The sequence below is a fragment of the Pollachius pollachius genome, assembly GCF_949987615.1.
Source record: "Pollachius pollachius genome assembly, chromosome: 4".
NCBI lineage: Eukaryota > Metazoa > Chordata > Actinopteri > Gadiformes > Gadidae > Pollachius > Pollachius pollachius.
This window is the reverse complement of record NC_136937.1, coordinates 14,650,054-14,664,288: the sequence shown is the minus strand read 5'-3', so window position 1 is coordinate 14,664,288 and position 14,235 is coordinate 14,650,054. Positions and strand designations below refer to the sequence as shown.

Genomic DNA, 14,235 nt, shown 5'->3' with positions numbered 1-14,235 from the left:
GGCTAAACTAAAACATTTCCTGTAGAGCGCGGGCCCAGGCCTTCTGCGATGGCATGGCGTCTAGGCTGAAGAACTACAGATACCGACGAGCCACGGCCGAAGAAGGAATGAACCGAGAATAAGGAAGTAAAAACTAAACTGATACGGTAGGGACGCCAATTTAATATGTGGGGAAGGGGGGGGGCGGCCATTCCGACGCTAAGCGAGAGACAAAATGGATGGACTGGAGAATGGGAGTGGTCGGAACAAGGAGGGATAGTGTTGGAATCGGAAATGTGTAATAAAGGGGAGAAGAGGGAAAAAAGAAAAAACTCCAGAAGAATAAAGAAGGATGGAGGTAAAGTGGGTCTCTCTCTCCCTGGCCACCCACTTCCTCCTAATCAACTACAAATGCTGTAAGCAGGAGCAGCTGGCCGGCCCGGGATCAAACGGCCGACGGGACAATTACAGAAGCTTCCGCTCAGTGTTCCCCTTCCTCCTCCATCCCACTCCCCTTCCCTCCACTTTCTTTCATTCACGCTTTCCTCCCATCCACCACAAAACCGTCTCCCCCCCCCCAGAATCCCACAAAACGCTCCGGTGAGTGGTTTAGCAAGGCAAACTAAACTTTTGCATTGCATTTTTTCGAAGCCGTTTACGATGGTAAACGAATGCATATCTCAAGCCCCATCGATGGAGTTCCTCCTCTACTGGGACGTCCCGAGGCCTCAGCCCTTACCTGACTTGCTTGCCGGCCTCAGAGAGCATCTTGACCAGCTCGGCGATGGGGTACTGGGCCTTGGCAGCACACAGGCCGTAACCTGGGGAACCACAGAACACACACAGCAAGTGGTGCGTTAGGAAACAGCGTTGGTATAGTCACAATATCACCGTATATCAGGTCTACATGGTACAGAAGAAACTCAGGTTAACCATTAGATTGAAGAATGGAATTATTTTGCAATGGATCTAATAAATTAACAAATTCATTATTTTGCAATGGAACGATTGCAAGAATTGTTTGTTATTTTTCCACTATGGATCAAAACTTGTGTTCCTTCCATGGAGCCACAACAATCAAAGCAGGAACCTGCTGGACACGAGCGCAGGGTTTTCATTAAGTTCTCTTTGTTTCGTGCTGCGTGTGCTACCCAGACAACACACACAAAGGCTGGGCCAGGGCAGGGAGTGAGCCATGTTGACCAGGGCACGTCTGAACCGGCTCCTCACATGTCCATCACACAAAGTGGCCGTGAAGCCGCCCATTAGAAACAACGGTCCACACCAACGAGGGGCAGCGATGCAATCATGGGAGCGCTCGTGTAATGAGTGTAAAAAAGACAAATAGCTGTAGCTAGTGACTTTGGGTACAGCATGCTACTGTCTGATGGGACGTCATGGATCAGGAACAAAGAAAAATACTTTTACATTTTTTTGTAGTCCGCCACAATGTGAACAAGCGATGTAATAATTTTGTTTTCAGATTCCTCAGATTCTTAATCCCTTGGTTGTGGTTGATTTGAGTTTAACAAGGATTTAATTATGAGTCAATGGTGAGAATTCACATCAATCGGACCACCATCGGACCACGTTATTTTGTATATCAGAGCAGAAGTCTCACAAATGCTTCCATTAGAATTCCATTCATTCACGCCGCAACAATGTCCATTTTACCAGACACAATTCCAGTCATTCCAGACTTTTATCTTTTGAATAGATCTATATAGAGCGATGAAATAAAACCTGTGAAAACCCAATAATATAAAAGAGAAAACACTTCCCTTGTCAATGGTGAATGAATAAGAAATATTGCAAAGCCAATGCAACTAACCAGACTTCTAGCTATAATGAAGAACACAACACATGATTAGGCAGACTGCAGCGATTGGTCGAGAGATGAGAACACCATGTGGAAGGCTAAGACTGCAGAGATATCTGTATGGCCAACTATTTAGACAGAGTATAAGCAGAATATCATCACACTATTTGCCTAAACCAAATATTTCATCATATTAATCAAGGAAATTATCAAAATACCAGCCAAAAAAAAAAAAAAGGACGCCAATAAAACAGAAAATTGTTATCATTTAATTCCCCTACTCTGCTTTTTGAACCCATAATAAAGTAAAAATGTTTGGGCTTTTATCACTTTGTGTCAGCCATCACACAGTGGACTCAAGACCAAGCACACCAACAGGGAGAAAAAAAGGCCATGTCACATGAACGCTAAATTACCCCATGTATCGCATGATTGATACTAACAACCCCTTGTATCACGTGATTGGGTGATAATAACCCCATGTATCATGTGATTGGGTAATAACCCCATGTATCACGTGATTGGGTGATAACAACCCCATGTATCACGTGATTGGGTGATAACAACCCCATGTATCACGTGATTGGGTGATAACAACTCCATGTATCACGTGATTGGGTGATAACAACCCCATGTATCACGTGATTGGGTGATAACAACCCCATGTATCACGTGATTGGGTGATAACAACCCCATGTATCACGTGATTGGGTGATAACAACCCCATGTATCACGTGATTGGGTGAAAACAACCCCATGTATCACGTGATTGGTTGATAACAAACATCTCACGGGCCGCCGGCTTCACTTGCGTCGGGGCACCAGGGAGGGAACGCTGGAAGAAGGTTAAGGAGCGGTGGCGAGGTGGCGGCTCAGGTGACAGGGCGCCAGAGACCGGAGAACACACCATGGATCATTTATGTGGCTGACCGTGGGCTGGGATTTATACCAAATGGAGAACCAGGAAACCATACCGACTTTTATTGATTACATTGTCAAGATTCCCTTTGATTACACAAACCAGATTGTGGCACAGACCCCAGACCCCAACCCCTCCCCCCCAGCCCACGGGCTTGACTGTTCAAAACAGTGTGTTTGTGTGTGTTCAAGGCTGGGCAATTATCCTAGCAAGATGGTGATGTAACGGTATAGGGGGGGGGGGGTCAAGAAAAGGTTATGTAAACACAGCGTCTTGCTTTGCTAAACCCTCCCAAAAATGTGAGTGGCACAGTCAGGCAAGAGTGTGTTTTTAATTTCCCAGTCCCTCTCTCCCAGTGTGTGTATGCGTGTGCACGCGTGCGTGCGTGTGTGTGTGTGCCACTTAGCCGACCTGTCACAGTGTGTGGCTGGGGGTTTGAGTCTCCCAGCATGGTGTGTGGCGGAACGGCAGAGTCAAAGATGAGGGCTGCGGATGAGCAATTTGCGAAGAATGTATTTCCCCCGCACCCCCCATCCACCCACCCACCCGTTTTTGCATGTGAATGCAATATTGGCCTACAGGTGTGTGTGTGTGTGTGTGTGTGTGTGTGTCCGTGTAAATGTGTGTGTGAGTGGGACTGTGTGTACCCGGGGTGATGATGATGCTCTGCGCGTCCTTGATCATCTCCACCGTCTGGTCCACGTTGATCTCCGTGTGCGTGCCCGTGATCTCCATGGGCTTGCCCGAGCCGGTGGAGGAGGTGCCGTAGCCCCCCAGGATCACGTTGGCCAGGGAGCGGTTCATGGCCTGATGATTAGGGGGGGGGGGGGGGGGGGGGGGGGGGGGAGTACAGGAGTATGGGAGGTGAAGGGTTACAACCAAATACGCTCCCCGTTTGATGTACATTTTTGTTTTCTTTAATTGGCTGAGTCATTGCCATGGCGTTCCTTGAACATGGTCGCGTTCAAGTCAACGGATAGCAGAACCATATTGGTTGAAACAAACGCCATGGAGTTCTGGTGCGGTGAGTGTATAAGCAAGCCGTTACAGCAGCAACGTTAGAGTCCCTCCTACTGGAGAGTGGCGGTACTACAGCCACACATCTACCAGTGAGGACAGCAAGCAGACTTCAGACGTTTTGGTTTTAGAGAACGCGTCGGTGGGGACGTAAGGCAGTGGGGCGACTTGTCCAGCGGTGCCTAGACGCGTGGACTGCAGACATTCAAATACCCCGTTGCCAGTAGACCATCCCAAACATTGACCCAGACCCTTCCGAAGGCCACCACCAGATTAAAAGGAGAGCAGTTGGAATGCCCTCTCCCTTTGCGGATGTTGCCGTGACGACTCACCACACACATGATGTAGGACAGGATGGCCCCCGAGGAGCCGATGAGGGCCCCCACGATGGTCAGCAGGTTGTTGTTGAGCAGGAAGCCCTCGGCGCAGAGGGCCCAGCCGGAGTAGCTGTTGAGCACCGTGATCACCACCGGCATGTCGGCCCCCCCGATGGCCGCGGTCAGGGTCACCCCCTGGGGAGGGAGGAGGAGGAGGAGTTATAATTAGGTGGTGCATCAGCAGAGCCGCTCCGATCCGGTGCTGAATTATCATATCATTAAAACGTGTATAATGTATGTATAAAAGAAAACAAATGCGTAAAATAATATTCCACTGCTTCTCGCTCATGCCAAAAAGAAATATGACTGCACCTTCTCAGTCTGTCGTTTGTACGTCATCATTTTAGAAATGATCAGAGTTACCAAAATAAAATAGATTTGTGAAATCCATTTGAGATACAGAACAATTACAGAGCATAAAACATGAATCTAAATTCCCTGACCACTATTGAGACAAACTACGTCAACCAGCATCCTAGTCGACAGGTACACCATTAAACTAGTCCGGCATACTGCTGGACTAGTTTAATGGTGGATCAGTCGACCACTAGCCCACCAGTAGGACAGTCCTCAGGTGCACATTTACACCAGTAGACCACTAGAAGAGTGCGCCACTTGACCAGGAGAAACATTGCCCAGTTCACCCGGAGACCAGGAGACCGGTACCATGATGGCGGACAGGGCGGACACGGAGCCCAGGCAGGTGATGCCGGTCAGGTAGCTGGGGTCCATCATGTAGGGGATCATGCCCGCCACGCTGGCGGCCATGAGGGAGGCGTTGATGGCGTGACGGGCGGGGAGGGCCAGGGGAGCGCTGTTCAGCGTGCCTGCAGAGCAGGGCCAGGAGGGGAGGACAGAGTCACATCAGGCAGGGTGTGAGGAGGTCTACCAAGGGTCTCGCTTTGACGCGGCGCACGTGTCTATGTGTGTGTGTGTCTGTGTTTATAAAATGGCTTCAATCTCAATAGTGAGCCGAGATTGTTTCCATACCACTGAGGCATATTTTGTAGTAAACCCTGTATTGATGAATACTTGCCTTTTGTCTATGATTTGGTCACAAACACTCCTGATGTCAAACCAGTTTGAAAGCTGCTGAAATATCTTTTGGGCCATTTAAAGTTTAACTTATTTTTTCGTCCACTTGAAAAAAATATTCTAAAACAATCTGGCCCATAAAGCAGGTAGGAACGCTCCATGTCGGCATAATGAAATCCAGTTTTCAGGAAACAAGTGGAAAATGACCGGAGGGGCTGCTGTCTACCCCAGAATGAGGAATGGTCAGAAACCGACCGCATATTAGCTGGGTGGACGACATCTGGCCAGCGCGGTGCAGACATTCTGCTGCGTTTCCTTTCACTGCTGGTGTGGTCGGGAGAAGCTCAATCACTCCTGCTGCCATTACAGCACAATGGGTGCTTCTTGTTTCCAAGAACTCCGACTGGGACGGACAGTTGGAGGCTCAACCCGCGGTTCGGGAATCCGTTGGGTTAATTGTTCAGTCTAAAAGCGTGAATACTGAAATAGCCCACGACCCTCACTGAATTACCAGAGCTGAGCTGCGATGGCTGAGGCTAAAGAAAACTAAATATAGTTATAATATAGTTTTGACAAGGATCAGTAACTGAGAAAAGCCACCACATATTTAGCATTAGTTAGGCTTTGAATTTGAAAATGTCCCGTACCAAATAAAGACGATTCAATTACTACAACAAATACATTTGCAACCAATTGAGTAAACAGCCCGTTCATTTTCAGCAAAACATTTCATCGAAAAGCCTCCCTATTCCCATCCTCCCCCCCCCCTCTCTCTCTCCCGGCCTGACCTTGCAGTTTTCCGTAGGCCACCAGGGAGCCGCTGAAGGTCACGCCCCCGATGAAGGTGCCCAGGTAGGCCACGATCTTGATGAAGTTGGCGGCGGGGTCAGTGGCGAAGTGGGGGTACTCCACCATGTACTCGGCCACGCAGGTCAGCACGGCGGCCAGCCCCACCAGGCTGTGGAAGGCCGCCACCAGCTGGGGCAGGTCGCTGATCTGGATCCTCTTAGCGATGCCCAGACCTAGGGGGGGAGGGGGGCAGAGACACGCATGGATGAAGCGAGGAGGGGGGCTGTTTACACCGGAACGTAAGCAAAAGGAAAAAAAAAAAGAGAGGAAGTCTGCGACTAAACAAAATCGGTAAAAATAGTTGAAGGCACATGTTCAAGTCACTGGGCAAATAGTGAGCAGTACTTTCAACGGTCGGCCCTGCATGACGGGGACCGACAACATTCAAACGTCAAGAGTCATTTCACGTACAAACGGCGCAACAATCAGACGGAATAACGGGGAGATATTTGAAAACTTTTATTTGAAATACAAATATCTATAATGACCACTGCCGGTTACACACACACACACACACACACACACACACACACACACGATGTTTAGGTAAATCCCATGTTTGTGAGTGTGCGGGGGCCTGGCCTGTGTTTGTGCGCCCGGGGGGAGGGGGCACAGGGGGTTAGCGGGGGCATCTGGAAGTGGCCTGTTGTCTGAAGGTTGGTTTAGTCTGGTTTCAGCCCGTTACTGGAACAATTAGCATTCAAATTGACCCTGGAGACGAGAGCGCCAATCAGGGGGCAGGGGTGGGGGGGGGCAGCATGACTCAATGAGAGGGGGCCGGCGGTTCCTTCTGAACTCCCGGGTCTGTTTGGGGCCTTTAGTCACGGCTCGGCGTTTGATCCAAACATCACAGAGATAGGCTGCGCACGGGGCACACCTGCTGATTAACGCGGCCCATGAGCTCATGCACACGCAGACAATCACACACACACACACACACACACACACACACACACACACACACACACACACACACACACACACACACACACACACACACACACACACACACACACACACACACACACAGGGGGAATTGGAAACACACTTGAACACGACAAGCATGCCGAGTAAAAGTACGGTCCATTAGGCGTGACTCACCGGCCGTCCCGCCCACTGCCATGGCCATGCTCATCTGGGCCAGGAGCTCGGGGGAGGGTTTGAGGTAGCCCAGGGCTGCCGCGATGCCCCCCGCCACGCCCATCATGCCCAGGGCGTTGCCCAGGCGGGCCGTCTTCTGGTTGGACAGGCCGGCCAGCGCCCCCACACAGCACAGCCCCGACCCGAGGTACATCATCTGGGGGGGGGAGGGGAGGGACAGGGGTTAGGGTTACGACACGGACGTCTGCGTAAGCCGTGATCCGGGACGGGCTCTTCACTACTGTGGTGCCTAATAAAACATTCCTCAGCAGTAGGGTTGGAGAGATTAGCAAAAGCAAAAAAAAAAAATGGAGGAATATGCAATACAGCGGCCTACTGCCTGGACATAAATACTACTACTGCCACCTACTGCCACATGAATACAACCTTGAACACAACAACCTAAAATACGTAGGAGCAGTGAATGGCCGTATTTGAAGTCAAATGTTGACCAAACCAACGACAAACGCATTTTCCAGTGGATTTCTACGCTTCCCCTCGGTAGAGCGAGGCAAGATGCCGGTTAAACTGAGAACATCTGCACGGATCAAAGGACCACCGTTTAGAAGATGAGAAGTAGGCGCAACATATCAATGGGGGGGGGGGGGTAGGGGTCTATCTCAAATTTGAAAATAATCACATGATACATGATCCTCCTGAACCAGGTAGACAGTATGTTAGAGTGTGGCTCACACATGGGCCGGGGGGGGCCGGGACGAGAACTAGAACATTATGGTTGACCAGCACATAACGCTCTACACACACACACACACACACACACACACACACACACACACACACACACACACACACACACACACACCTGTTCAATGTTGTACCCCGCCTGCAACGCCGCACCGTAGCCCCCCACGAAGATTCCGGTGGGCAGCAGATAGAGGTAGTTGTACTCCGGGGGGTCAGTGGGCCTCTTGAACATGTCCAACATCTTCTTGGTCACCAGGAAGCCACCTGCGGTACCGAGCGGAAAGTGAAGAGGAGAGAGCAGAGGTTCAGTGGAAAGGAAAGGAGAGCCGAGAGAGGAGACGGGGTCGGGCCCCCGAGGGCCGTCCAAGAGAGATCTGCTTTAAGGACGACCACATCACGGGTTGAGTCCTCCTCATGTGGAGGCTGCCAGCCCTCAGTGTCAGGCGCCTTTCCTTCGGTCTCTCCTTCACACCGGCGTAAATATTTCAAGTAGGAAACTCTCAGAAAACGTATAAAAAAAAGCCGCGACCAGACGGTGTCTCACTGCTTTACTGGCAGGTCGCGTTACTTCTCTCCGTTTACCCCTGGCGCGCACACACACACACAGACACACACACACACAAAAATTTAGCACCTGTCGCTCCAGCTGTTATAGCTAATTTTAGCCGGCGGGCGTCCTAGGTAAAACACAGCAGAAATAACAATCTCACTACTATTACTCCCACTAGCCGTCAGAGTCAATATATCAAGACAGAGGCATGAACGCTCCGGGTGTCTGAATCTGATGCCAGCGGGGGGAGAAAAAAAGAAGGTGGTTTCCGTGCCCTTACAGAAAACCTCATCCTACACTGGAAACCGTTCAGGAATGGAAGCTCTGATTTAGCGTCTGAACCGGGTCGTGAGACCGGTCGATGTTTCATATTTAATCATCCGACGAGCGGATCGCTTTAGTCTGGCCCAGCGAGACATCTTAACGGCATGCAGGGTTTCTTTGTTTATCCTTTTTCGAAAACAACCTGCTCAATTTCATTAGGACTTCTGAACGTTATTCAGGAGTGGTAGAGTGACGTTCCCCAGCTGTAACAGAGGAGCAGCATAAAATGATGCATAACGTATGGGAAAGCCTGGTTATACATCGTATAGACGTGTAGACTGTTGTCTAACGGCGCGCCATCACCTCGTCTTGACGGATGAGTGTTAATAGAGAGATCTATGTTGTGTGAACATCACACGTAGGCGACGTAGGAAGCTGTCAAGCCAGAGCGCACATGTTCGGATCTTTAAATGCTCCAGTTTAACTGAACAAAGACCGCTGACCTGTATCATAATAACCACTGTAGACATTCTTAGAAAATGTGGATGTTCCTCATCTCAAATTTAATCCTTTTACTATACTATAATTGGCTGCACTATGTTCAAATCAGAAAGACACACGTATGCATGCTCATTCATATATATTTTCCGGGTGTTTTCCATGCTAGCACCTGTATGACCCTGGGCAGACGTACAGGGAAAGAGACTGAGGCATGGAACCTACACACACACACACACACACACCCAAAGGGTTTATGGGTATCACAGTAGCCTGCTTAGGAAAATGTGAGTGCGGAACGTACACAAAAAAGACCACAGCGGCTGCTTCAAAATTAAAAAGACCCCAAGTATCTCTATAAAAACACCGCTTTGCTTGGTTCACATCATGAGGAATCCTGAGGAGAACCTAAGGCCCGAGGAGCTAATAAGCGGTTTAAACGCTGAATTCCCCGGCAGCTGACAGCTGAGCTTTGGAATTCAGCGGAGTCTTCTGGATCACTCGACCTCGCCGCGACCTTTCAACCTCCGGCGGGCAACGTTTCAGGAAGCCCAATTCAGGACCGAACTTTTGGCAGCCCGAAGCGTTGAGGAGGAACATGTACCGCACACCGTCCCTGTCCCGCTTGCCCTACACTTCGGAAAGAGCGACTAATTGGTTCTAGCTGTGAGCCATTAGGGACATTCTTAAAGGGAGGATAAATAACCTGAATTAGCAGCCCTGGCCCGGGGCGACCCCGTTTCCTCAGCCTAATTATCAAGTGATGGCATTCTATTAACTACAGGAACTTTGCCATTATAATGAGAATTATTAGGGCTAATAGCAGAGGTAAGGGTTAGTGTGTGTGTGTGTGTGTGTGTGTGTGTGTGTGTGTGTGTGTGTGTGTGTGTGTGTGTGTGTGTGTGTGTGTGTGTGTGTGTGTGTGTGTGGTCCAACCCAGAGGCGCTTCGTAGCAGCAGGTGTGTCGTAGGGGTTGTTTAACAGAAACCTGGGGTTGCAATAATAAGACGGAGGTGTGTATCTGAACTGAACATTTCTGAAGAATAAAATGTGCTCGTCCACAAGTTCAAAATCATACATGGAATTATTCTCCATACATTGTTTCAATATGTTCCACTTATGCACCTCCCTCACTGTAGCAACATCTCCCAACGACAATACAGTTCGTCTGAAAATGACTGAGCTCCAACTGTAGCTCCCACTCGAGCCACTAGAGGGTGCTGATGTGAAAACCTACATGGTGCAGTTCATGTATCCCCAAGCTGGTGTGGCTCAGGTTAAGGTTTAGGCATAGCGGAGGCCGCAACGATGGTGGGTGACTCACCGGCGATGTTGACGGAGGAGATGAAGGCCGCGAGCACGGCCAGCGTCTCGGCGGTGTTGGTGGGGGTGTAGCCACCGCCCATCAGGGACAGACCACCCACGGCCGTCAGACCTGAGGAACACACACACGCAGAGAAATATTGGAAAAATTGCAGATTAGTTTCACACGGCTGGGGCAGGGGATGCGGTGGGGGGGAATCGGCGTGGCTCTTGTTGAAAACCACTAACAAGCTTTTCAGGAGAACAGAGTTGAAACGCGGAGAAGGGGAAACGGAGACGGCGATGGAACGTTGAACGACGCAGACACTGGCAGCTGGCCGCCCGGCTTAACAAAAGAGACGACCAGACGCCGCCATCGGCCTTATAGCGACTTGGGCAGGTAGTGGAGGCCTGTCAGTAGTCGCAGGTTACCCCCGCGATAACAGCCATGATCGCGCTACAGAAGAGGAGAAGAGGAGATATTGATGGAGAAGTGTTTTTTTATGCCTCATTTTAAAGCTCAGAGAGATGGAGGGTGAATTGGTCTTACAAACACAATGAAAATCACATCAATAATGAAGGGATATACAAATGAAAATAACTTGAAAGCATTTATACATTCTATTCGATATGCTGTGTATACACGCACACCATAGTTTAAATATGGTGTGGCAATATCACAGGCCTCGGCTCTCATTGACTGGAAATGATTCAGTGGGCAGAGCAAGAGACACTCAGATGACCCGCAGGTTTCCCCCGTTTAGATGAATATTTATGAGAATACTGTTGTACTTCGGTCAGACACGGTAAATACCCACCCCACACCCCCAAACACACACACACACACACACACACACACACACACACACACACACCTTACTCACTTCCTCTACCCAGTGATCTCTCCGTTGTAAGCTCATCATGAGACTATTTACACATGTTTCTTGGATTCCTTGAAAACTGGACCGATCTACATGGATATTCAGAAATTCACCAACCCACCCACACACCTCTGGTAGACAAAAGCTTGCATGGGATCTCCAGGTAGGGCCAAGCTGGCCTCTCTACCAGACACTGGATATCACGCCACTGGCTATGAGGACTAAGGATCACCCACCTGTACTAGTTGGAACGCACGGCTCTAGCCAATGACAACACGGCCATGCCCACTAACCAACCCAACATTCCAACAGGCTTCCCTAACGTCTGTGTGTACGTGTGTATGTGTGCACTTGTATGTGTGTGTGTGGATTCCATCCGTCTTAGAATTTCCTTGACCGCAGTCTGTCAATGACAGTAATAAAAGGTATTATAAAAAATATATAAGAGAACATGGGGATTGGGAAGTCAGTCCTGCCAAGTATGGAGGGAAAACATTATGCTTCTAAAGCCCGGGAGGTGATGGAGAGCAGACACACACTAAGATGCCTCTTTTTCCTTTTATATATATATACTATTTTACAAAATTTAAAATAATAAACTTTGTCTATTAGAAGGGAGGGTGTTAATTACCCGTCTGTTTTTAAAGGAAGCAAATTAAAACACGGTGGTCAAAGGGAATTGTTTCTTGACTGGCCCAGCAGACACCCTTCTCTGTTCGTGTGTGTGCCAAGTGTCTGCGTGTATGTGCGCGTGTTAATAAGACCTTTTGGCCCCCCCGAGTGCCAAAGATCACAGACACCGCGTTACTTCCGACCCCTGTGCACCCTCAGTAGTGATCAAAGGGGTGGAACACACACGTGCATGCCACGCACATAACACACACGCAGACACACACCTCTAACCTCTTCACCCCTTGGTGTTGAGACGGAGGTGGCGATAAGGATACGACCCATTAGGGGATCGCTCACTCGTCTGTTTGGAAAATTGCGTCTACAAAACCAACCAGGGGGCCGGAGAGGACGTGGATGAAAGGCCTCTGAAGCCTGCGTGTAAAGAGCGCCGCGTCTTTAGATGTTGGAAACTCCCTTCAGTTCCCACCCCGCGAGTTTGGGTTTGGAGGACACACGTTTCAAATAGATCCAACACAACAAGTTGTTATGTTGGATCCAGAACAAGGCATGGATCCAACATAACACGTCTACGGTACGCCCTCCCGTCGTTTGGAGCCGACGCATTGATCACCGATGTCAAATTGTGAAGCTTAGAGTCACAACACGAGAAATACACAGGAACAGGGTTTGACTTCATTAACGGAATGGCCCAACACTCCACCCCTGCCCCCTCCCGGTATGAATCAAACCCCGCCGAAAAGGATGTCATTGCGTCGAGTGGAGACATGCATCTCTTCCGGTTCCGTCTCCTTGGTGACGGCGTGGCGCGGCATACCTGAGATGGCGTTGGTGACGGACATGAGCGGCGAGTGCAGGGCCGAGCTGACGCCCCACACCGTGTGGTAGCCCACGATGCCAGCCAGCCCGAACACCGTCACCATCTGGGTGAAGCCCGCGTTGGGGGCGGACAGGCCCAGTCCCAGCAGGGTGCCAAAGCCTGGGAGGGGGAGAGAGAGAGAGAGAGAGTAAGAATATGAGAGAAAGAGAAAAATAAACAGAAAGCTGTTGGGAACGACTAACTAAATTGACCATTACATATTTCATACTGTGCAGGCTTTTATAAATGTTCAGGAACGTTGTTAGAGAGAGAGCGTCATAGAGATCACAGAGTCATAACCTTTAACAACTAGACCATACTGCCCTGATGCAACGCAAACAAGGTTTATCAAACAGTCATGCTACAGAAACTGAGCAAAATGTGCAACGAGGACATTAAATGAGAACACCCCTTGCCTAGTATCTTGTGGCAACGATTGAACAATCTCAACTTAACACCAGTCACCTTAAACCGGACTTGCTTTGACGTTTAGCTGAAATCATTCCAACCCAATTTTCAAAACATTTTTCCTAGCCGTCAGCCGAAGGACGCGCGACAAAAAATAAACACATTTTCTCTTGCTTCATTTTCGGTTTCTCCTCCCCGGACGTCCAACCAGTGGCCGTAGCATGTCACATGTAGCATGTCACAAGTTGTATGTCTTATGTCACTTCTCACATGTTGCATGTCACACGTCGAGGCCTTAAAGCTTCAAGGAGGCACAGGGGTCTCGCGTGTGCAGCGTGAGATCAGCATCAAACGTCAGGCTGAACAGTGTGTGAGCCCCGTAATAATGGGTCGGGGGGGTCTGTGTGGGAAACCCCCGCCACAGAGGCACTTGAGACAAACGCACAGCAGGGGGTGGGGGGGGGGGCTGGCTTTTTACAACACACACTTCCTGGCACTTACGGGGTGTGTGTGTGTACATGCCTGTATACCTGGCTGTCTCACCCCCCACCCCGCCCCGACACGCCCGGGTGAGAACCCCACCAGTAGTTGTAAATAGCCGGCCGTTAACCCAGCCGTCACCCTGGGGAGAAAACTAACACGGCCCCACATTAGACCTAGCGTCTCATCTAGTCTGGCTCCCTCCTCATTAATAACAAAATCGGCAGATTCAAAAACAGCATTTCTCTCCCCAACACGTAGTACTTTGAATTTTTGATTTAAAACTTGGCCAAAGAGAGAAAAAAGTGAAACTTGAGATAAAGCAAAATCATCTTCGGGTTAACGGCCAACACTTTAAACTCTACACCAGGGGTCTCAGACTAACTGCCTGGGGGGCCCATTGGCCCCACATAACCCCCTGTTTCTCTACAGTCACCACGTTTATTCAACTGGTTCTAAAAGGAGTGCGTCTGAAGAATGAAACCCATCCAGCCATGACTCAACACACTTCGGTCAGTCTGGG

General features: G+C 49.6%; 1 protein-coding gene across 1 annotated transcript in view; it reads right to left on the bottom strand.

The window, feature by feature from the left end:
- Positions 1-14,235, bottom strand: part of nnt (nicotinamide nucleotide transhydrogenase) — a 31,004-nt gene that overhangs the window by 5,770 nt on the left and 10,999 nt on the right. The window contains 9 exon segments of the mRNA XM_079734694.1: positions 719-800; positions 3,365-3,524; positions 4,067-4,246; positions 4,778-4,938; positions 5,935-6,168; positions 7,097-7,292; positions 7,959-8,104; positions 10,477-10,587; positions 12,783-12,944. Coding sequence (XP_079590820.1) covers positions 719-800; positions 3,365-3,524; positions 4,067-4,246; positions 4,778-4,938; positions 5,935-6,168; positions 7,097-7,292; positions 7,959-8,104; positions 10,477-10,587; positions 12,783-12,944 — 1,432 coding nt within the window.